This window comes from Lytechinus variegatus, chromosome 17, assembly GCF_018143015.1.
Source record: "Lytechinus variegatus isolate NC3 chromosome 17, Lvar_3.0, whole genome shotgun sequence".
NCBI lineage: Eukaryota > Metazoa > Echinodermata > Echinoidea > Temnopleuroida > Toxopneustidae > Lytechinus > Lytechinus variegatus.
The window spans coordinates 7,396,330-7,420,430 of record NC_054756.1 but is presented as its reverse complement, the minus strand read 5'-3'; the positions used below and the strand labels follow the sequence as shown (position 1 = coordinate 7,420,430).

Here is a 24,101-nt window from a genome sequence, read left to right as displayed (position 1 = left end):
ATTTCTGCTTGTGTTTTGTGCTCGCGTTAATTTGTTTAGTAAGATGCACACCTTTTTCATGATTACAAAAACAGCTCAAAATATTTAAATTTCATTTCTTATTACAACATCTCGCAAGGATGCCCTTTTAACAGTGATTGGCACCATTAAATTGACCCAAAATCGAGTTTTACAACTTCAAAATTGATTTTTTTTTCAAAACCACTTGCTCGCTATGCTTTATATAGCGGGAAATTAAAGCCTAAATCAAAATATCTGTCTTATCAATTAGAAATCACTTAAAAAAGCTTTGCTGAACTGCACCAAAATTCTCATTTTGACTTATACTGTAAGTGCATTTTTGGCTTTGACCTCCCCCCCAAAAAAAATACATTCTGCCTCCCCTGTCCCAGGTAGAGGAGAAAGACATGTTGAGAATGGGCATGCCATGATCAGATCACCTTGGTAATAATAATTATTGCAATGTGAATCGCCTAGAACAATAATGAATTGTACAAATGTAACTATATGTTTATTTTAATTTGATGTCTAAATCTACATGATCTATCATAAAATTATTTTCGTTTTAAATGTACAAGGGTAAAAATTTTTGCTCGCTCACACCTTTTATACATTTGGTCCTGTGTGTCATGTATGCCGCCTAAGCATTGTTGTCCTTTTTTTCCCATATATTGTATAATTGAAATGCCTTGGCCTTGGCCTTGGCCTTGAGGTTTTCAGGCCTTGGCCTTGGCCTTGGGTTTCCATGCCTTGGCCTCAGCCTTGGTTATTGAAGCCTTGGCCTTGGGTATTAAAGCCTTGGCCTTGGCCTTAGCCTTGGAGGTTTGAGCCTTGACTACAACACTGGTTTCCCCTCTTCAAATTGTTTTTGCTCACTTATGCGTGAATAACAAATAATCTATTTGTCATTCTAAGATTCTAAGCTTTAAATTGGTAGGTCATTTGTCTAATGCATTTGTGATTAAGGTATGATAAATAATCGATAAATCTCGGTTTCGTTTTTTGTGGGACGCACTGTATATACACACACATACAATCCTACACACACAAACACACAGCAAAAACTGTGGTGCTAGCCAATGTACATAGGGGACCACACCAGTTATTTTACACCGATGTTAAACTGACAGTGTTAGTTTAACATCTATAGGTGTTATTACAACACCTTTGGTTGTTACATTTACACTCTTTGGTGTTATGTTCAATTTTAAGGTGTTATTTTAGCACCTCAGGGTATGGTTCTCTATTAAAACCGACTGGTGTCAGTATTAACGCCACAGTTTTTATAGTGCACGTACACTCAAGCAACACTTTATATCCTTTCTTTTTCACAGTCACGCAAACTTACACGCGCTCACCCACACGGGACCCACACACACACTCTCAAAACGAGCCACACTAATCCACGTACTCTCACACCCCAATCTACACTGCAAAAACTCCGGTGTTGATTTAACACCAGCCCGGAATCTGTATATATGTCCACGCCAGAGAAGTATTGAAACAACACCAGTTTGGAATCAAACCGATGCTGTTTTAATACTAATTGGTGTTGTATAAACACCTATCTGGTGTTAGACCAAAACGAAACTAGTGTTGTTTAACACTTCTCTGGTGTGGACATATACAGATTCCGGGTTGGTGTTAAATCAACACCAGTGTTTCGCAGTTTATATAATTTTCTTGTCTATCCCCTTTCTACCCCCCCCCCCCCCTTCTTTCTAAAAACAATACTTATGGTCCTGTCACTGAGTTAAAGCTAGTTATGGTGAGACCCAACTTTTTTTCCAACCGTGAAATCGAAGAGAAATGAATAAACCATTAGAAAAAATAGATTGATTTTTTTCAATTTATTATCATTTCAATCAAAAAAATAACACATCGATGCATTTATCACAGTCACGTTTAGGCTTGCATATCGCCATATTTTAAATTAAAGTAAAGCACTTAGATAGTAAGAAGAAGACAAATAAAGAATTTTAAAAGAAGTTAGCGCAGATTTAAATTTTGAAAAAAAATGGTAAGTTTGTAAGCAGGTGTTAGGCTTAGGTTTCATTTTAGGTTTCTTTTTTCCTCAATACACTGTGAGAGATGAGGAAACATGTCAATCTTATTCAAAGCTTTTATCAAAGATTATACAGAAACATAAAAAATATAACTAAAAATAAGAAATCGCCATTATGTACTTCTTGGTTCTTCTCAGACACATAAAACAGAGGGTGTCGAAAGAATAACAAAACAGATAGACGTAAAAAGACAAAGACGATGAACAAAAGATTACTTTACAATGGTTTCTATAAACTGCTGAATATTCTCCTTTTTCTAAATTTTTGTATCCCATATGAAATATTCAAAATTTTCACCAAAGGTTTGAAAATGAAATACCAATGTTAAGTTTAAGTATTGCTTTAAAAAGTCAACACTGTTATCTAAAATATTTTATCAAAAACCAGCATGTATGTAATTCATTTTTTTTTCTTGTGTGTGTGTATATATTGCATGTTTTTAATGCTAAATCCATGACCAGTAATTGATTTTTTAAACGGCATGAAAGTTACAATTAAATGTTAATAATTTAGCATAAATGTAATCATCAAGTGATAATTCATTTGTTTTGTTAAAAAGTTTCCAGTCACTTGATTTCAATAACTTCGCATACTATACATATTAATACCCCCCCCCCCGCTTTTCCTGTTTTCCCGACATATCCACATCATATGCACTATTTCGACGTCGACTGCGCCTTCGAAATAGACAACGGTGTCGGTCTATTCCTCGTCGTTTTCACCGTGGAGGATAGCGAGCAGCATCTTCTTGAAGTCGCCTGAGCAGTCGTCCTCGATGAAGGCGTGGAGGGTCTGGCCGTACTTGGCAAAGAATGCGATCTTGATACGCTTAAGGTCAATCTGCATAGTCAAAACAAAATTTAAAGCATTTAAAAAGTTGATACCTCATATATAAATCATAAAATGCATAAGTGTATAGTGTTCATTATACTTTTTTCATCTGTAAAATAATTATGGAATCATGGTTTTCTTTTTGATAACATACACTTATTGTGTTTTTCTTTTAAATTATCATTGAATTTGATATTTCAAATTCGCTAAAGGCATGCATTAATTTAATGGATCAAAGCACTAGATTTATTATTTCCCCGGTCATCCCCCGGTTATCGGATTATTCCCCCGGTCATCGGATTCCATCAGAATGTTCCCACACACAACATATACACATTCTCCACTCCCTGGGGAATATTCCAACCAACTGCCAATGAGGCCCACACAATGACTTTCTCATCTTACAAGCTACAATGACTTTATCCTCCTACAGGATTTTAGCACCTGGGTGGAGAGTGGCAAAGTGTGGATTAATGCCTTGCCGATGTTTAGGACGGTATATATAGGCCGCGCTGGAAAGTGTTTTTGATAAGTCAGAAAAGTATCTTACCTCTGATCTAGAGATGACGATCCTGATGAGTTTGTCTTCGTCAGTGCCAGCTCCTTTCATGGAGTCGTAGAGACGCTCAGCGAAGTATTGGCCTACTTCACGAGCACGGCTGACTGTTAAGAAAATGGGGGGAAAATTGAGAAATCGTAAGTTTCGATAAGAAAGCAAATTTACTACATCAGACAGTGGAGTACTGTTCCAAGATTCCCGCGCTGTGATCTGCGCATGAGCAGCTGTTACGCGTTTCAAGGAATAAAGTCCTATCAGGTCTTTATTTCCTTCATTTATGAATAAAGCAAACGCATGTAGTAGGATTCGAACCCACGACCCTCTGACAAAAACACAATTTCAACGAACAATATTATTGCTTGGTTTGGTGTCGGTTTCGTCTATTAAACTGTAGCTTAGTGTGCGTAAGTAGATGTCAACAGACAAGTAATGACTGGGGTAGAAAACATAAGGGGAGGTACAAGGTTGGTAAATGTTTAGAATGAATAAAAAAAAATAAGTGACATACCAATAGCTAGATAGCCATCTTGAAGGTCACCCATGCACTCGCCTCGGATCGAATCTTCAATGTCACAACCCGCAATCTGAAAATTAGATTTTTCAGTCTACTCTTTAGTATAATTCAAAGTCAATATCCTTTCTCTGTATTTTCAATCTTACATCAATATAGCCAATGCAAACATTGCTCTGATATTCATGACATCCTTCTTCAATATCACCAGCACCATCACCGCCACCGCCATCATCATCATCCTCATCATCACCATCATCATCATCACCATCATCATCATTATCATCTTCATCATCATCATCATCATTATCGTCATCATTACAGTTATCACCATCATCATCCTCGTCGTCATCCGTCATCATCGTCGTCATCATAATCCGTATTACCATGATTACGATCATCATGACTGGTTATCGTAAGTTTTTACGATCATGACGATCATCATCGTCGTCGCCACCATCATTATAATCATCATCACAACATTCCCTCCACCACCACCACCATCGCTGCCGCCGCCACAACCATCAATTCGTCACCATCGTCATTACTGGCATCGTCAGGTAAATATCAGCTCAACTTACTCCGTTGTACGCGAGGAATGTTGCCCTAAGTTGAGGGAAGCTTCTCGTTGCTAGGATACGGTTGAAAACATTCTCATCTGTGCCCCACCTATCTTCACCAGCCTGTGTTGTGAAGATAAATGGCCAAAGACAATTCACAAATCAAGTTTATTTTAAATAACCACCTTCTATATCCTTTGAACTTTGGGGGAAAACACCACAAATCTGAAGAATCCTAAGGATAAATAGCGTGAAAGTTAAGTCCATCCAGCAAATTTGAGCACTAAAAAAAGAAGAAAAAAAATCAATTATAATAATGAAAATTTCATCGGGTAAAAATAAGAAAGAGATAATGTATTATCATAACCATTCATTGTTATTGTAATTATAGCTGTCATAATTATTTTTGTAACCATTGTCTTGACATTTTTTTAATTGTTATTTCATTGTTTCCTATCATTGCACTTTTTATTCGTCACAAAAACATTCAAAGTATGCAAAACATTCGTTGCATCTCTGTACTCAAAACAATTAACTTGTATCTCGGCTCATGATATTTATTTTTACAAATAATAATAATGATGATAATCATCATCATCATCATCATCGTCATCATCATGATTTTTATTATCATCATCATTATCATAATGACCTAGGTACTTACATCGAAGAGCTCTTGTGCATCCTCTACTGCCTTATCTTCATCAACCTCCTCTCCAGATTCATCACGACCACCCTAAGAGAGAGAGAGAGAGAGAGAAAGAGAGAAAGAGAGGGGGGGGGGCCCGGGGAGAGATATTGAGAGGGAAAATGAATAGAGAGGGGAAGAGAGGAGACGGAAGAAGTAGAAAGGGGAGAGAAAGAAAGAGAAATAACAGTTACTGAACGCTTGTGGTGCGGACTATTTTACTGCAGGCCTGGGGCGCCTTTTAATGAAAGGACTTGTCGGACATTTTATCCGACAAGTCCTGTTTTATCCAACAGTTACCATCGTAACAGTGCCTCTTAGCCAATCAGAACCAAGGAAAGGTGTCAGATCTGACAATTTGTCGCACAAAAATGTTGATAAAACACTCCCCACGTGCAGACCAAAAAATCCTGAGTTCTGACATGTCTGAAAATGGTATTAGGAAAAGGTTACGGAACCCCCGAAAATGGACATTTCATTCACTGGCTCTTTCTCTAGGGTGTAAAATTGACAACTCTAAAGTAAAATTGAAACAGTTACTAATTTGTCGCTTCTCAATATCTATTAAGTGGTACGTACTGCACAGATACACTGCATCAGGTACTTGAAGTTCCCGGATGTTTCGCTTTCCAAATCTTCAGCAAGATCTCTGTCGAATTCTGTACAAGATATAAAACAGAAAGAGAGAAAAACCATTGAAATATAGATAACCTATTTTTCAATAAATTATCTTTAAGTCATCGGAAGAGCATGATGAGATTATGATTTTTTTTCAAAATATACTACTTTTTTTAGGGTTTCATAATTTCTATACTATCATGACTATGGTGGCTGACACTCGATTTTTCACAAAATATTTCTTAAGCTCTCTCTAAATCTACCTGCTGATGAACAAAATGTTTTATTAATTTCACATTTGATTCATTATCGCCATTTGATATGGAAAAATGCGCACTGTTTGTGTAATAATTTCTTTCAATTTTAATTCTTGTCAGTGGCAGAATTTAGACAGGATAAACTTCCTTCACTGTTATATATGTATATGAAGTTAGATTAATGATAATGAGATCTCACCTATTTGGTATGCCATCTTGATAGCTTCGATTTCCTGCAAAGATATGATTATGATTAGTGTTAGTAGAAACGCACTCTCTCTTATGATAATTATGATCTCCACGTGCTTTTTTTTCTCGTCAGGACTTCCGCCGGAGACAAAAGAGGGAGCACTATGATTATGATGGATTTGTATGATGTTTTTTTTTTGTATAGTTTATTTATTAAGCCAACGCTATCAAAAGTTTGGTTCTTTTCAACTTTTTTTATTTGATTGCTCAACATAGCAAAACGGCTCATATGATATACATAAAATTGGAAGTGACACTCGATCAAGCTCATTGACTGAAATGATCACTGTCCCAGAACAGACTAGAATACCTCTTTTGGTGCTCCGTTCTCGATATTAAACAGGCAGTGAAATACTGCCATCTAGTGACAAGCAGAAGCACAGTAATCATGATGGTGTTCAACTTTACCGTCCCCAACTGACCTCCCCATTTTACTTATTCACGCCTATTCGTCCCAATCTGTCTATTTGTTTGTATATCTATCTTACTGCCTGCCTGTCTGTCTGTCTTTGTATCTCTGTCCTTCTACCCAATTTCATCATTCTTCTATCGCTCGATCCAGGGGCGGATCCAGGATTTTTAAAGGGCATTTTTGTACAGAAAGATTTTGACAAGTAAAAAAAAGAGTTAAGAAAAAAATTTCTTTACCTCTCGGTTGCCCTCTTTTTACACACTATCTTTTAACTTCTTAAACTCACCTACCATTTACCCTCCTCCCACATTATGTCATCTTCGCTATTCTCCCTTTGTTAAACAAAGTACAATTAAAATGAAATCCTTACCTCATTAACCCTCGTGCACATAATCTCGATGATGGTATCTTCATCAGTTCCAAGACCCTAAGATTGAATAAGATTTAACAAAAAATGTATATATGTATAATCATGTAGCGGATGGATATATCTTATCAGTACCATCGTCAACAAACATTAAATGTCATATTTATCCTCGTCAGCCTCGCAATTATCATCATCATCATCATCACCACCACCACCACCACACCATCTGATCATTATCAAAATCCTCCTCCTCATCATCATTATCATCCTCACAATCGTCATCATCATCATCATCATCACCATCATCATCATCATCATCGCCACCAGCATCATCATCATCATCATCACCACCTTCATCATCATCACCACCATCATCACCATCGTCGCCATCATCTTCATTAGCATCATCATCATCATTATCACCACCACCATCACCACCATCATCATCATCACCACCACCACCACCACCATCATCATCATCACCACCACCACCAACATCATCATCATCACCACCACCACCACCACCACCACCATCATCACCACCACCACCACCACCATCATCATCATCACCACCACCACCAACATCATCATCATCACCACCACCACCATCATCATCATCACCACCACCACCACCACCATCATCATCATCACCACCACCACCACCATCATCATCATTACCACCACCACCAACATCATCATCATCACCACCACCACCACCACCATCATCATCATCACCACCACCATCATCACCACCACCACCACCATCATCATCACCACCACCACCACCATCATCACCACCACCACCACCACCATCATCATCATCACCACCACCACCACCAACATCATCATCATCACCACCACCATCATCATCATCACCACCACCACCATCATCATCATCCCCACCACCACCACCATCATCATCATCATCACCACCACCATCATCATCATCACCACCACCACCACCATCATCATCATCACCACCACCACCACCATCATCATCACCACCACCACCATCATCATCACCACCACCACCACCATCATCACCACCACCACCACCCTATATAATATCACCTAACCTTCATAGCAGCTCTTAATGTCTTGGCATCATACATTGGGGGTGAATCCATCAAAGCTTCCACGGTCTTCTCCAAGTTACCTCTGACCTCATCACGGAGCTCCTCCTTCAAGTCCTGCATAAAGTAACCATGACAACGTAATCTTACAACCGTTAATTTGGCATTGCATTATACATGTTATAGGGGAGGACGGGTACGCGGTTTTTTTTTCTCTCTCTCTCTCTCTGAAAACGTCACTGATGGAAGTACTGGGGATATATTGTAGGTACATATAACCATTGGTACTAAAATTATGGCAATGGGATTCTGTGATGAGTGATGGTGGGCAATGCATGTACAGTATTTGTAGAATGTATACATTATTTGTCAAAGATATTTTGCGATTCCCGGGTCAGAAGATGATATATATCAATAGTAACGAGGAACTTGGTAACACAATAGTGGCAAATGAGGAGGTGCATGGTGGTGGTGATGATGAAGGTGACGATGACGATGCTGATAATGGGGCGGGGGGGGTTCGCACAGCTGACGCAGAATGAATACGCAGCAAATGCATTGAAAAGACAAATCAAATCACATAAATCGGAGCAGCAGTTTCGTCCGACGTTTCAGAGCTGACGGAACCTTGCAAATAATCGTTTGTCCGCAATAACGGAAGAAAATGGCAGTTTCAATTCACCGATCCTCGACAAAGATTTGTTAATTGACTTGCATTTCCGATGCCTTTGCTGCGTTGTAGGATTCATTCTGCGCCGCTGTGCGAAAACTGCCTAATGATGGTGAGGACGACGACGACTATGATGACGACGATAAGGATGATGAGGATGACAAAGATGACGGTGGTGGGGATGGTGTTACATACAACAATTAAATAAGATTATGGTGTTAGTAGCATTCATTTAACCTAGAGCGGTGTTGAGAATGATAATATGGAGGTGATGATTCGACGCCATTAATTCTGAGGGAATGAAACGGTGGCAATAGAGTAGATGATGACGACGATGGTGATTAAGACGTTGAAAATGATTTTAAAGATGGGGATGAGAAGGTATACCAGACAATAATTGCATCCTACCTTTCCGAAGCAAGCCCTATATTTGAATGCAATCATTTGACGTTGTTCATTTGTTCGGTTGGCTAGGATCTCGATTATTGCATCTTCGTCGGTACCTAGATGAGTTTGAAATAAATTTGACGAAGTATGACCAAAAAAAAAAGAAATTTATTACTAGAAAAGTGGAATAATTTCCTGAAAGTACTGTTTGTTTCACCGTTCATCTTTCTAAATGGTTTCGAGTGATGAAAGGCAACAAATCAGGTTATCCTATTATAGAGAGGGGCAAAACGTCAGTATTATCGTCGTCGTGGTCGTCGTAGTCGTCTTGGCCTACCTTATTTCGTCATTTTTTTTCGCCATAATTATCTTTTTACATTATTATCTCCGTCATCATTGTCATCTTCATTATCATTATTTTCGTCATCTTAATCACATTCGTCATCACTATTTTCACCAGTATTATGTTCTTCATCATGTTTTGGCCATAATTACCGTCGTCATCATTATCATGATTGTCGTCATTAAGTTCGTCACCATTACCTTTATCATCATTATCTTTCTCATTATTATCTCCGTCATCATTATCATCTTCATCATAATTATCTTCGTCATCATTATCTTCGTAATTATTATCTTTGTCATCCTTATTTTCCACATATTTATTTTCTTTTTCATTTTCTTCTTCATCATTACCATATTCGTCATCATCATCTTCACCAGCATTATGTCCGTCATCATTTTCTTCCTCATCTCCGTCATCATTATCATTATCGTCGTCACTATATTCGTCACCATTATTTTGGTCATCATTATCATCTTCGTCATCAATATCTTCGTCAGCTTTAGTTTCGTCACCTTATTCTTTATCATCATTATCTTCGTCACCATCATCATCTATGTAATCATCATCTACATCAACATTATTTTCGTCATCATTTTCTTTGTCATTATTATTTTTGTCATCATTTACTTCGTCATCATTACCTTTCTCATTATTATCTCTGTCATCATTATCATCTTCATCTTGATTATCTTCGTAATCATTATTTTCCACATCTTTATTTTTTCATCATTTTATTCGTCATAATTGTTTTCGTCATCATTATCTTCACCAGCATTATGTCCGCCATCATTTTCTTCCTCATAATTATCTTCGTCATCTTTATCATTATCGACGTCATTATGATCGTCACCAGATTCTTTATCATCATTATCATCGACACCATCATCATCTATGTGATCATCATCTACATCCACATTATTTTCGTCATTATTTTCTTCGTCATTATTATATTTTTCATCATTGTATTCGTCATCATTTATACTTTCCTCATTATAATCTCCGGCATCATTATCATCTCCATCATGATTATCTCCGTCATGATTATCTTCGTCATCATTACTTTCGTCATCATTATTTTCAACATCTTTATTTTCTTCATCATTTTCTTAGTCATAATCATTTTCGTCATCATTATCTTCACCAGCATTATGTCCGTCATCATTTCCTTCCTCATTATTGTCGTCGTCATCTTTATCATTATCATCGTCATTATGTTCGTCACCATTATCTTTATCATCATTATCATTTCGTCATCACTATCTTCGTCAACTTTAGTGTCGTCCCCAATTTTCTTCATCATCGTTATCATCGACACCATCATCATCTATGTCATTATTATCTACATCAACATTATTTTCGTCATCATTTTCTTCGTCATCATTACCTTCCTCATTATTATCTTCGTCATCATTACCTTCGTCATCATCATTTTCCACATCTTTATTTTCTTCATCATTTTTTGGGCCATAATAATCTTCGTCATCATCAACATTATCGTCGTCGTTATGTTCGTCACCATTATCTTTATCATAATTAACATTTCGTCATCACTATCTTCGTCATCATTATCTTCGTCAGCATCATCACCTTTGTCATCATCATCTACATCAACATTATTTTCGTCATCATTTTCTTCGTCATTATTTTTTTTCATCATTTTCTTCGTCATCATTATCCTCCTCATTATTATCGTCGTCATCATTATCATTACCGCCGTCATTATGTTCGTCACCATTATCATTGTCGGCATCACTATCTTCGCCAGCTTTAGTTTCGTCACCAATTTTCTTCATCTTCATTATCATCGACACCATCATCATCACCTGTGTAATCATCATCTACGCAATCAACATTATGTACGTCATTTCCTTCATCAATATTATCTTTGTCATCATTTCAGCTGTGCTATCATTATTTTCATCCTAATTATTTTGGTAATTCTTATTTCCGTCATTATTATCTTCTTCATTATCATCTCTGCCATCATTATCTTCGTCATCATTATTTACTTCATTTTTTTATTTCGTAGTCATCATTATCTGTGTCATCATATGCTTTCTTCTCATCATCATGCTCATACCCCTCCTCCTAACCATCATAATAATCCCCATTACCTGCTCCACGGATCGCGTCGTCGAGGGCCACAGCGTCTGCCTCGGCGTCGAAATCCTCCCACTCTAGAATACATCCCTGGATAAAAAAAGAACAGTCACATACCCGTATCATCATCATCATGCTTGTTGCGTAATGCTAGTAGGGCCATGCAAGATTAGAATTATTTCTTCATTGAAAAGAAAAGAATCAATGTTTAAAAGAAACCCCAAGTAATATCAAACACCGAAATATGTATGCAAATCACATATAAAAATCATCAATGAGACAATAATTCAGCTTTACATTCCTCAGTGCTCCACTTATCCACTATTTCATTTTTCATTATGTATTTTGTGATGTTTGCCATTTTCTCAAAATTTCGTATTGGACCGCAGGTCGTGGAACACAAACTAAAGGACTGATAAATGAACACTGCAAAACTCCGGTCTTGATTTAACACCAGCCCGGGATCTGTATATATGTCCACACCAGAGAAGTATGGAAACAACACCAGTTTGGAATTAAACCGATGCTGTCTTAATGCTAATTGGTGTTGTATAAAGACCTATCTGGTGTTAGTGTTGCTTGGCTGGTGTTAAATCAACATCGACTTTTTTGCAGTGTATTCAGTAAGCCAGTGTACTTTGCCACAATACATCTGGTGTCATGTAAGTGACTTTTATTTCAAAAACATACTGCCAAGATCACCAGGCCTATTAAAAGTGTCTCGATCAGAAATATGGTAATATATATGTAATCAATGAAACACAATTTGTATTTTTGTATGTCCTTATGAGTTGGCATGATTGTAAATAGCGCCATGAGCGTCATGTCTGACAGAGCTGTGCGTTTGAAAAAAAAATCCACTTTTATCATTTAGTAGTACGTATGATCACAAATAGTAACCCGACTCCTGAGTTACCATACTGTCACTATGGACGTTTTGAAATGAACGTGGGTTGCACCCCACTAACCCCTAGCCCTTGTAGACAATGTTTCAACAGGGACTTTCTTGCAGATTTGAAGTACTTCCTCATGTATTAGAAATAACATTTTACCTAGTCACATAGAAGGATGTTATCATTATTGACATAGTGTCTCGACCAAGAGTTAATGTAGTTAATATTATCTATTACTTAATCAGATAAATACAAAGAGTGGGAGTGGATACAAATGTGAATTGCCTCTTTTTTTTCTTCTATTAACCCAACCTACAAAAAGCGTTTCGGAGCGGGTTTGTCCCCATATGAAGAATCCTCAAACTTGAGTTTATCCATGGACCAACTAGAAATATCAATTGTTTATCCTACTCATACCAGCTGCTTAGAAATTATCTTCACCGCACGTTCACCCCGAAACAATCAACCATCGTCGTCGTCGACACCACCGCTACCACCACAACCAACAACATCATCATTACTAGCTGCCGTTCTTTGGCAAAAGGAAGCAAGTTACAAAATTATCATTTGTTTTAAATGAGCAATGTGTGTTCGTCATAAACATAGGCGTCAATGCAACTTAAAATCATATTTCCTTCAATATCTTTCCATAGAACAATCATTTTTCTTCCCCAAAGTTTGCCTGAACGTGCAACGTACAAAGGGTGTCTCAGAAACAACAATAACTCAAATATGACTGATGCGTCACTTGCTTCCTCTTGCCAAAGGTTGGACAGTTTACCATCATCATAATCATCATCTTTGTCATCATCATCATCATCATCATCATCATCATCATCATCATCATCATCATCATCATCATCATCATCATCATCAACAACAACAGTGTGAATGATATGTGGAATATTGGGAGCCGGTGCTCTTGATTGTTTTACATCCTCTTGCTCCTCCTTCTGCTCCTCCTCATCATCATCATTATCATCATCACGTTCATCAGAACAGTCCCATCGTCCATTCCCTCTACTAAAAAAAACAAAAATACATCGTAATCTTAGCATTATTTTGTCTCATATTTCATCTTGAAAGAAATATGACGTCACTACCGCGCCACTCAAATGAATAAGTTTGTAAGATATTAATGATTTACATACCAGCAACTCGAGCCCAAGAGCTGCACGGGCCATTCGGTACTTGATGACATACTGAAAAGGAATAAAAATTAAAATTAGTGGTTGAAGTAGAACTCAATATGATCATTGTATTGATTAAGGTATTAATAATGATAAATGAAATTTGTCTAGCGCATAACAATCACAGAAGACCATATGTGCTTCATTTACTTTTGTTTTAAGATAATTATATTCACAACAATAATGACAATATGAAAATGATAATTCACTTCTGCAATGATATTGTATACATCAATACAATTAAGATGTTATATTCAATTTTGAAAAAAATCTTCTGCAGCATATTTTCATTGTTTTCAAAATATGCCTACGTAACATTACAGTAAATACTGAGATTGAGATTTAGTATAATATTGAGACTTAGTTAAAATTATTGTTTAAGCTATGATAATGATATTATTTGGGGCCAACCTCGATTAGCATCTTGCTATTATGTTAGCTCCAATTACCAAATGTTTTGTTTATATTTGATGTATTATTCCTTGTAATTGTACCTGACAGTGATATTAGGTAATAAAAAAAATCAATCCAATTCAAATACGAATGACAGAAAATAAAGAAACATCCACAAATGTCATGTACACTGCTCTGCTTTTACGATGTTATATGCCCCTCCTATATGTTTAATACATCTTTTGTGGAATACCAAAGATGCGTAAAGGGGAACATTTTTTATTTGATTTTCAACGATAAGTTACTCTATCGTTGACTGACAGTCCCCCCCCCCCCGAATTATGTCTGCTCATACACAATTAGACTTATAGCGATATAATGTACTTATCATGCTTAAGGAAAAGTGGAGATAAGGAAAGAAAATGATAATTAAACATTTTCTGAAGATTATGACAAATAATCTGTCAAAAGTTAAGTTTTTTCAATATAGAAATTCTACCATGTAACGTCCTTTCACATTTTTGGCTCATATATGCCATTGCAACATACATACATCACATATATCATGTTTATCAAAGCAAAAATTATCAGATGATGCAAGTGATTAATCGGTATCGCGTGATTGTTTCAAGTTTAGAATTAGTCTTCAGACATGTCACTGATAATTAAGCGGTAACTTTGTGGAAGTTTGAAATAATAATTTATTCCTTGTTTATGTTTGTGGCATGATGTTATGTTCAGACGGGTATATAAATTACCAAAGAGGTTTCATGACACAAATAGTTATAGGTTTTCTTCACTATTGTTATAAGCTAGTGAAATCCTAGTATTTGATTGGCTGAGAGCAAATTAGTTTGTGAAAATAACTAAAGTACACTCTTCATGAAATACTTCCAAAGAATATAGTATAGAGATCCGAAATGAAAAAAAAAATATTATGCCCCAGCACTAAAATGTTTCGTTGATAACCTTCGCAGAAAACCGCCGCGCCGCCTATATGAAGGGAAAACAATTCGTTATTCCTGTAGCTTACACATTTTTTTCTTCTTTTGACATTGACCTTATATCACGTGCTTCATTTTTTGTATTTTTGGGGAACGATATTTTATACCATGTACGATTTTTACTTGATTGGAGTTACACTATCGGACTCCAGCATATGAAAATTGAAAGCTTATTGATGTCTTATTTGTGTAATGTTTGCGAAATGGAAATCAGTGACGTACAGATGGGGGTGAGGACCCTCCCCCCCCCCCCATTTTTCACTACCAAATATAAAGAGAAAGGGAACGATGAAAAGGTGAAATATAATAATATTTACTAAATATTATGTTAAAATTTAACACAAGTTCTTTTTTTTAATGTCTAAAGGTTTGCTCGCTCGCAACTTTAATTAGTTTTGCCTGATACGCCATATCCGACCCGCTTAATTTATTTTTGGTTCATTATGCCATTGGGAAAAACCCATAGTGTAGCAAATTAATTCTTGTTTGGGCCTCGATGGAATGAAAATCACGTCTCAAGTATGTCGATCATTATTGAAAATGAACCGCTTTTAAGTAGCTTTGTTATAAATTAATCAAGATTAAGCATTGTGTACAAAACGTAATTCATTAACTGCTCTTATCGAACATATCGAAGGGAAATATGAAGGGTTGAACGTGCTGTGTGGGGAGCTTTAAAAGGAAGTATTGTGTGCTTGCGTTGTCGTGTATGTACAGGGTTGCAAAAAAGTTAGCGAACCCCACCAGAATATACTGAAAAGTGTTCAAGTTTTGCTATCTGTTAAATTTTTAATTGTGAAGTCAGGTGATAGGATATTACATTCTACACAGTCTGTTTTTCAAGGCTCGCCGGACAATTAAGTGTTGTTGTGTACATTTAACACTTAGCATGTAGGAGTGCATTTCTGGTGGAAAACCAGTGACGTAAAGAGTTTTAAAAATATATAAAAGAGGTAATTAGAAAAATATCATATCTCATCATATTTCAGTGCCTATTTATCTTTTTCTCCCTCTTTTTCCTTTTTGGAGGGGGGGGGGGCTAAACCCTCTTCTGTGCACCATTGGGTAAACCAATCAATAGTATGCACATAAATAAACTAAAAATTGACACCTTTGTCGATAAAAAAAGTAAGAAAGTTGAAACTTTGTTCCGGATCAAGTAATCATTACAATAACCATTGAGATATATCTGCAAACACATGTATATAGTGATGGCTATTGCACAATCGTATTTCAAGTTGTTAAAAGTATCGTTTTTCACAAATACTTATTTCTACATGAGTCACATATAGTCTGGGATAAGTTGACTGTGGTTTTGATGGAGATCTCACAATTGGGATTAACCATTCTTTTGTTTGTTCGTGTTTGTTAGTAGAATGGTTCTAAAACCCTTGAGAATTGAAAAGGTCCACCTATTCTAAATACAGGGGAGACGCTGCCCCTTTTTTCAGTGAAAATAAATAAAGAGAAAGGGGAAAAGGAGAAACAGAAAAATTGGAAAAGGAAAGAAGAGCCCACGAGTCACGTAATTGTTCTGCACTACTTCCTGCTATTCAATTGAGAAAAGATGACGTCATCGATGACGTTACCCCTTTTGAAATATACTGGTGCTGTCCTTGTCTGACCTTTCATGTCAGAAGATAAAGTTACTCTAATTATCTGTTATTTGGTTTTTATGGAAAAGTAAGTAATCATTCTAATTTCCCACCCATGACCAAATACTAATACCATTAAACTCCTTCAAATCAATGTAGAAATTTTATCGCTATGTGTGCTGAATATGATTTTAAAAAGGCAATCATTGAACCAGCCACATTGTCAATTTATTTTTGTCCCCACTCAGTGAGATACCAATTTATATCATAAATGCACATTTTATATAACAATTTAATTTATTGACGTCTTCCGGTGTATTTGTTTAACATGGGAAGTGATCCGAGTTTCAGATATTGTAGCATCCTAATGGCGAGGTTCGTGTCGTCCCCCTTTGAAACACCCCCCCCCCAATAAAAAGCGAAAAAAACAACATATTTGGGATCCCCTTTATTTTCTGGCTTCTGTTGTTTGCAATCCAAAATTGTTTGGTCTAATTGATGCCTCGATAGACAATAACGTTATACTCTGAATTTTCTTTTACGACTGTAATTATGATCATTGCTATTTACTTCGAAGTCGTTTGCCTTGCTAATGAGTGTGCATGTATAGGTGGGTATCCAAGCAGATAGTTTAATTCGCTCTGTTTACTCGAACAAAACCGGTAATTAAACATAATAAACATATACCCAGTCTCCCAAAGTATATGCGGGAGAGGGGTGAAAAATGAGGGGTCGTTGCACAATACGCTATACATTATAATGTACGACTGGACTATTTATTATCAATTGATGGTATTTTATTTTCCATAACGCTGTACCCTGTGAGAGAAAAGAGATTGTAGACCATAGCGCACGAGGGGAAAAAATCTACACACTAAGAAATAAAGGTTCAAAATTGAACCCCGAAAGGTTGATGCAAAATCAGCACCCTATGGGTTCAAAAAATGAACCCCTGATTTGGGGTTCAAAAATTGAACCCTGCGGTTGGGGTTCATTTTTGCACCCTGCGGGTTCAAAACTGCACTCCTAAATTTTAAATCGAATCCCTAGGGGTGCAGTTTTGAACCCGCTGGGTGTAAAAATGAACCCTAACCGCAGGGTTCAGTTTTTGAACCCCAAATCAGGGGTTCGATTTTTGAACCCATAGGTTGCTGATTTTGCATCAACCTTTCGGGGTTCAATTTTGAACCTTTATTTCTTAGTGTGTAAATAGTCACGAGCAAAGAGATCAAGCAACAAAAAAAGACCCTTTAAAATTGAAAATCTAAATTCCATCTTATTTCTTTTCTCTCGGTCATGAAACTTTCACCAAGCAGTCCTTCTGTACGTCAACGAATGACACTTTTCGTGTAGGCCTATACGTAAATGCTCAATGGTAGGAGAAATAAAGTTCGAAATTGGATGTCCTAATACAATATCAACCTTATCAACGACAAATACAACTTACTGGAGCTAAAGTGACACCCTCATTTTTCATGAACTAGGTTCATATACTTTCTAAGTTATGCTGTCATTTTCAAAACTTAACCTCAGGTTAAGATTTGGTGTTGACGCCGCCGCCGCCGCCGTCGGAAAAGCGGTGCCTATGGTCTCACTCTGCTATGCAGGTGAGACAAAAATGAAGAAATTTTGCAAAATGGAAGAAAATTAATGTTTATTTGAAATGAAAATGAAAAAATTAAAGAGCCCCAAGCCCCCCCCCCCCCCACACACTCCTGTACCCCCATGCTCAACACCAAGTCTAGATCAAGAAATATAAAACGTTATTTTCAGTGACACATCATCGATCGGCGTAGAGTCGGTTATCCCTTCGTGAAAAGGGCAACCAAGAATTCTTTGTCGAAAATTGGTGAATCAAAACAACAGTTTCGTCCTGGGGAGCGTTTCATAAATATTTTCATCTGACATCTTTTCATGATTTTGATTGGCTGAGAGGCACTGTTCCAATGGTAACTGTCGGATAAAATGGGACTTGTCGGATAAAACGTCCGACAAGTCCTTTCATGAAACCCTCCCAGGACTCAGGACAAGCGACATATTTGCAATTTTTCGTCAGCTCCAAGTTTTAGGACTGAACTGCTTCTCCGGTTTACCAATTTGCGACAAAGACCTCCCAGCTGTTCATTGTCATTTGAAGGGCATTTTCCATGTACATGTACTGGTTCTTGAATCCGGTCAGTGTCGCAGAAGCGAAAATTTCATATTAGACGAGGTGTGCGAGCAAAGAGAGGGAGGTGGATACACGACACCAAAGTATGATTCATAAATTCTATGTTTGTTTTAACTCGTATCAATCTAACCTTTATTAATCTGAAAACATATCTTGAATAGAATTGCTATGCATATTGCAAAAGAAAGAAATCCGAGTTTCTATTTGTCGATGTTGGATTTACTGTAGGCAATTGGGAAGAGTTTAAGAAAAATAGAAAGAAACTCAGAGGACGTTTTTGGTGATTTGAAAGATCGATCAATAATTGTATGTTAGGTGATTATTTGATATGATTGATTGATTGATTGATTGATTGATGGATGGATGGATGGATGTATGGATGTATTTATTGATGGATGGATGGATCGATCGATCGATTAATTGTTTGAACAACTTATATCACGGTACATTGCATTCTTACTGACCATAGTGATTAAAGGAAGTCGAATGTTGTTTGTGAATGCATCACAATATAGACCCTGCATTGATTTAATCACTTGAAAAACATCTCGTCAAACTTTTACATGTAATTGTGCAAATAAGATTGATATCTGCTTTATCAAACAACAAAAATCATCTTTGATATTATAATACTAATGATTTTTATTTGGTACCTAATCCCCTTCACGCTCCATTTGCAAATGATAATTCCCCATATTGTGACGTAAGTTGTTTTTCACTTTATGATGAGTAAACTGATTATTGAATGATGAGCTGATTGATTAAAAATGTATTTTATTGTCTTACCTCAGCAACTTCGTCGGCCATTTTGTTCTTTAATGTGGTCTGCAAAGGCTGAACCGATTCAATCGACCGTTTGGGAGTATTCGCAGGCGGCAAATAGGCAGATATCAAGAACCTCGCTATGGAACTCGCAACCTCCACACCCCACAAATACTTATCACTATCGAGATTAAAATATCTCCTAGAGTTAATCAATAACCAAAGGGGTTCATTAAGGACTGATAGTTTTCTTTGCGGGAAGGGAATACATGTATGGTGTGGTTGATAAGATGATGACGTCACAAGTGTAATTAGTCATAGTGCATTTCTCAAAAGAAATGCGAAGGACTGTGGTTGAGGATGGCATTTTTAAATGGTGGACATTGTACATAATTACTATGTATTGCTACAGTGACACCAACGAAACCGACTCCAGACCGATCAAATCTATTACATTATTATCATTATTTACAATGTACCATCACTTTGATTTTGAACTGAATGATTCATAAATATTAATACAAAACAAAAAATTTTCAATGACATAACATCTATCGGTTTGAAGTCGGTTTCGTTGGTTCGACTGTAACATAAACTTGACTATCATCATGATCATCATGATCATGATGTTAGATAAATGGATATATTAGCGTCGGACGATATTACCCCTGCTTCGGCATGGCTAACCTGATGAAGGGGTCCAGTATTCAAGGAATTCCCTCCAAGGGAGGTAGCCAATTACAGCACCTAGATGGAGAGTGGCAAATGTAGATATATGCATTGTGCTGCATTGGGATTTGAACCTCGTACTTATCACTTGCATACTTTCATTCCCCATGTATAAGAAACCAGATGCCTTTCTCTGATGGTTTTTCTTTTTATTTCGGGGATTATATATTTATACATTTAAATGTGAAAGTCACCCTGACTACTTTCAAGAGTGAAACTTTACTCACAAGCTATTAACATCGCCCATTAGTCATAATCTACAATGCTACTGGTTGACAACTCTTTTGACACCAAAGCTCTAAGGATATTCATTTATTTGAACGATTCTTTTCTTTGTCATTTGGAGAAACTAAGTAAACATAAAAACAACAAAAACATGTATTTAAAAAAAAGCGTACTCACTGTGAACATCCCGAATGTCCTGGGTCTCGTAACACAAACGTTAGCGATTGATCGTAAGCTTGATGTTTACGATTGATTGCACAGAGCAATATTTGGGATCAATCGTAGAAAAAATGTTATACGGTCATTGCTAAGTTTTGTGTTACTGGCCCCTGGTTAGCGATATTAGGGTGGACCGGAGCAGGCAAATGAATATCAATTTGAAACCAGCAAATCTGGACATAAACATTGCATGAATATGCTACATTTAATCACAAATAGTCTTTCCAAAAGAGTAATTCCTCTCTTCTTTATCATGACTTTATTAATACACCCCCTCCCTCTATCCCCTTCTCTACACCCTTTCCCCTATAGGCTTTCGCTTGTCTTGATTTGATAAAAAAATCTCTCTTTTTCTCTCTTCATTTTAGGCAGTTTTCACAAACTGCGACGCAGAACGCTTTCGGGAACAGAGAGAATATATTGGCAAATGCCCTTTATGACAATGGAGTCTTTGTCGAGGGTTGGTGAAACGAAAGAGCAGTTTCGTCCTGGACTCTGGACAACGGCATATTGATTTTGCATTTTTTTTCCGTCAGCTCCGTGACGCAGAGCGAAACTGCTGTTCCGATTTACCAATTTTCGACAACGACCTCCGAGCGTTTCAATGGGATTTGACTTGCAGTTTCAGTGCATTTGCTGCGTGCTAGGATTCGTTCCGCGTCGAGGTCCGAAACTCACTGACGTTCTCATCAGATTTTCATCTCGAGAGGGGAGAAGTAATTAGAGAACTATTTGTTATATTCTTCGGAAATCCTTTCATCTGATTGGCTCATATGCAAATGGTCAGTGAAAATTGCCAACTATTTTGTTTCATGAAACGACCCCTGATGTGTTGCATATTTTGGGGTGTGTGGAGGGTGAGGGGGGGGGCTCAAAATTACATTGAATCTGTATGAAAGATGCACATGAAGCTAAAACCAATTCAATATAACGTTTTAATTTAGTAAATATATTTGATATGGCATTAAACGATAACTCCTTATCTATTAATGTATGATCGAAAGAAAATTAAGTGAACTGCGTGGGAGTCAAGGTTGATGCTGATAACAACCATGCCAACAATATATTCAGAGTTGAACTTCGAATTTTTCTTTAAATTTGTTCCGTAAATTTTCGATAGAGGAACATTTTCAATCATTTTATTTTGTCAAAGAGGAAGTCCACCCCAATCAAAGACGACTTGGGTGTGGAACTTATTTCCTTCAAACATAATTCCTTGTGCTCCCAACATGGACAGATTTTAATATATTGTGCTAATGCATATTTAATCACTTTGTTGTAAGAACTTTCTTCTGTTTATTTCAATCATGGTTTGTAATTTGGTACAGTAAAATTTTGACCACTTATTATTATGATGGTATCATCCGATCCATGAAATAAAAAGACACTCGTACAAGATACGTTACGACAAAAACCCGGGACGAAAATGGCCAGTATTATAAGCCTACACCAACATTTAACATGAATATGTGGGCTCGGATCGGGTAAACAATCCAATCTAAATTCTTCCAGGGCAATGTCACTTTGTTTAAATTGAACTTTAGCACTATATATGCCTAGATTAGATTAGTTATTACAGCGTTAATTAGACCGAGACTAATTAACGATCAAAATTGCAAATGAATGTCGAGATAATATAGGCTTTCATAATTCATGTGCTCATACTCTATCTGTCTGTGTTGTATTATTTGGTATTCTGAGGGGTTTATTATAGTTTATTATTCATAAAACATACATGACATAAGAGCATGTATGAAATGGAATCACTGATAGTGGTAAATAATAATCATGATAAGTGAATTAAATGTCAGTATGAAATGAAAAACTGACTAAATGTTGGCTCAACTATTCACCCCCATCCTCCTCCCCTCCCCCACTCCGTGACCGGGGTCGATCCTCTGACATGGGCATAAAAAAGTGTAGACTCTGCATATGTAACCACACCCCAGCTTCGCACATTATATTCAGGGGCCCGTAACACAAAGCTTAGCAATGATCGAATAACATTTTTCTACGATTGATTCCATTGACTACAATGTACAATCAATCGTGAAAATCAAGCGTACGATTGATCGCTAACCTTTGTGTTACGGGACCCGGATCAGTAAAGTGCAATGAGCCGAAAATCTGAGGGGGGCCAAACATTGGAATGTGGGGCAACATTTCTAAGAAGTCGCGAGCGAGCGAAATGAGCGAGCATAATTTTAACATTAAAAACGGAAAGCCATTTTTGTGCTAGATTTAGACAATATCCTATCATAATCTGCCTTACTCTGTCCTTTTTTTCTCAGTTGTGCTACTTTTGGGGGTCATGGCCCCAAGCCATCCACCATCTATGCGCCAGTGGTCCAGTTTCTGGACCATTTCTTTTTTAATTGTCATCGTAATTCAAGCCGAAGATGGCGTTATCATCTAATCACAACGACACTGATAAATTAAAAGGTAGGAAAAAAACGAGAGTAGGCCTATAAAACGAGGACTGGGCCGTGTCATTCTAATGCCTGAAATTCAATTGAACACAATGACATCCTGTACCCCCCCCCCCGAAATGCCTTGGTGTCTATACAGATTAATGACACCAAACAATTGGCGACCTCGAATTATATATAATTCGAGGTTGCTTGGGCTTTCCGAAGAAGAAGTCCTAATCTGGATTCAATACGGCGCTGAGAGCGCCATCGCATTCAACTTATTACTGCTACATTATGCCAACAAGGCGTTATGGCGTGCGCCTGTAATCCAAGCTATGTGGGGGAAGTTACAAATTTATTTATTTATTTATTTATTTATGCATTTATTTATTTATTTATTTATTTATTATTTATTTATTTATTTATTTATTTATTTACTTATTTATTTATTTATTATTTATTTATTTATTTACTTATTTACTTATTTATTTATTTATTATTTACTTATTTACTTACTTATTTATTTATTTATTATTTATTTATTTACTTATTTATTTATATATCTAAACATCTTTCAACAGGATAAACCAATAATTAGCTCGCAGGCTGTTTCACATAATGGTCCTGCATAAAGAAAATATACACATAATAAAAGGAAAGATTACAAATACTTAGGAATACATGTAATTACAATTATACAACAAATTGAAGCAGAGGTTCGAGTCCTCACGTCTTTCGGATGGTGACGTTAAAGGTCGGTCCAGATGTAAAGAATCATATCTGAATGATAATAATAATAATATAGGGTATTTATAT

At 36.8% G+C, this 24,101-nt stretch overlaps 1 protein-coding gene across 1 annotated transcript; it reads right to left on the bottom strand.

Moving 5' to 3' along the window:
* Nucleotides 1-1,932: 1,932 nt before the first annotated feature.
* Nucleotides 1,933-19,867, bottom strand: LOC121431052 (annexin A13-like). Its single transcript, XM_041628522.1, has 13 exons — nucleotides 19,726-19,867; nucleotides 13,739-13,789; nucleotides 11,709-11,784; nucleotides 9,270-9,364; nucleotides 8,195-8,308; nucleotides 7,122-7,178; nucleotides 6,290-6,323; nucleotides 5,795-5,874; nucleotides 5,192-5,263; nucleotides 4,549-4,650; nucleotides 3,965-4,040; nucleotides 3,448-3,560; nucleotides 1,933-2,906 (listed from the first exon to the last, which is right to left on the bottom strand). Exons 1-13 carry the CDS (start codon nucleotides 19,744-19,746, stop codon nucleotides 2,769-2,771), a joined length of 1,029 nt encoding a protein of 342 aa, XP_041484456.1. The 5' UTR covers nucleotides 19,747-19,867; the 3' UTR covers nucleotides 1,933-2,768.
* Nucleotides 19,868-24,101: the final 4,234 nt, after the last annotated feature.

Excerpts from the sequence above, each read along its gene's own strand:
- LOC121431052 (XM_041628522.1), bottom strand. The coding sequence starts at position 19,746 with ATGGCCGACGAAGTTGCTGAG. Across the intron at positions 13,790-19,725 it reads TGGCCGACGAAGTTGCTGAG|TATGTCATCAAGTACCGAAT; the intron begins GTAAGACAATAA and ends ATTCCTTTTCAG. Across the intron at positions 2,907-3,447 it reads TCGTCATCTCTAGATCAGAG|ATTGACCTTAAGCGTATCAA; the intron begins GTAAGATACTTT and ends TTGACTATGCAG.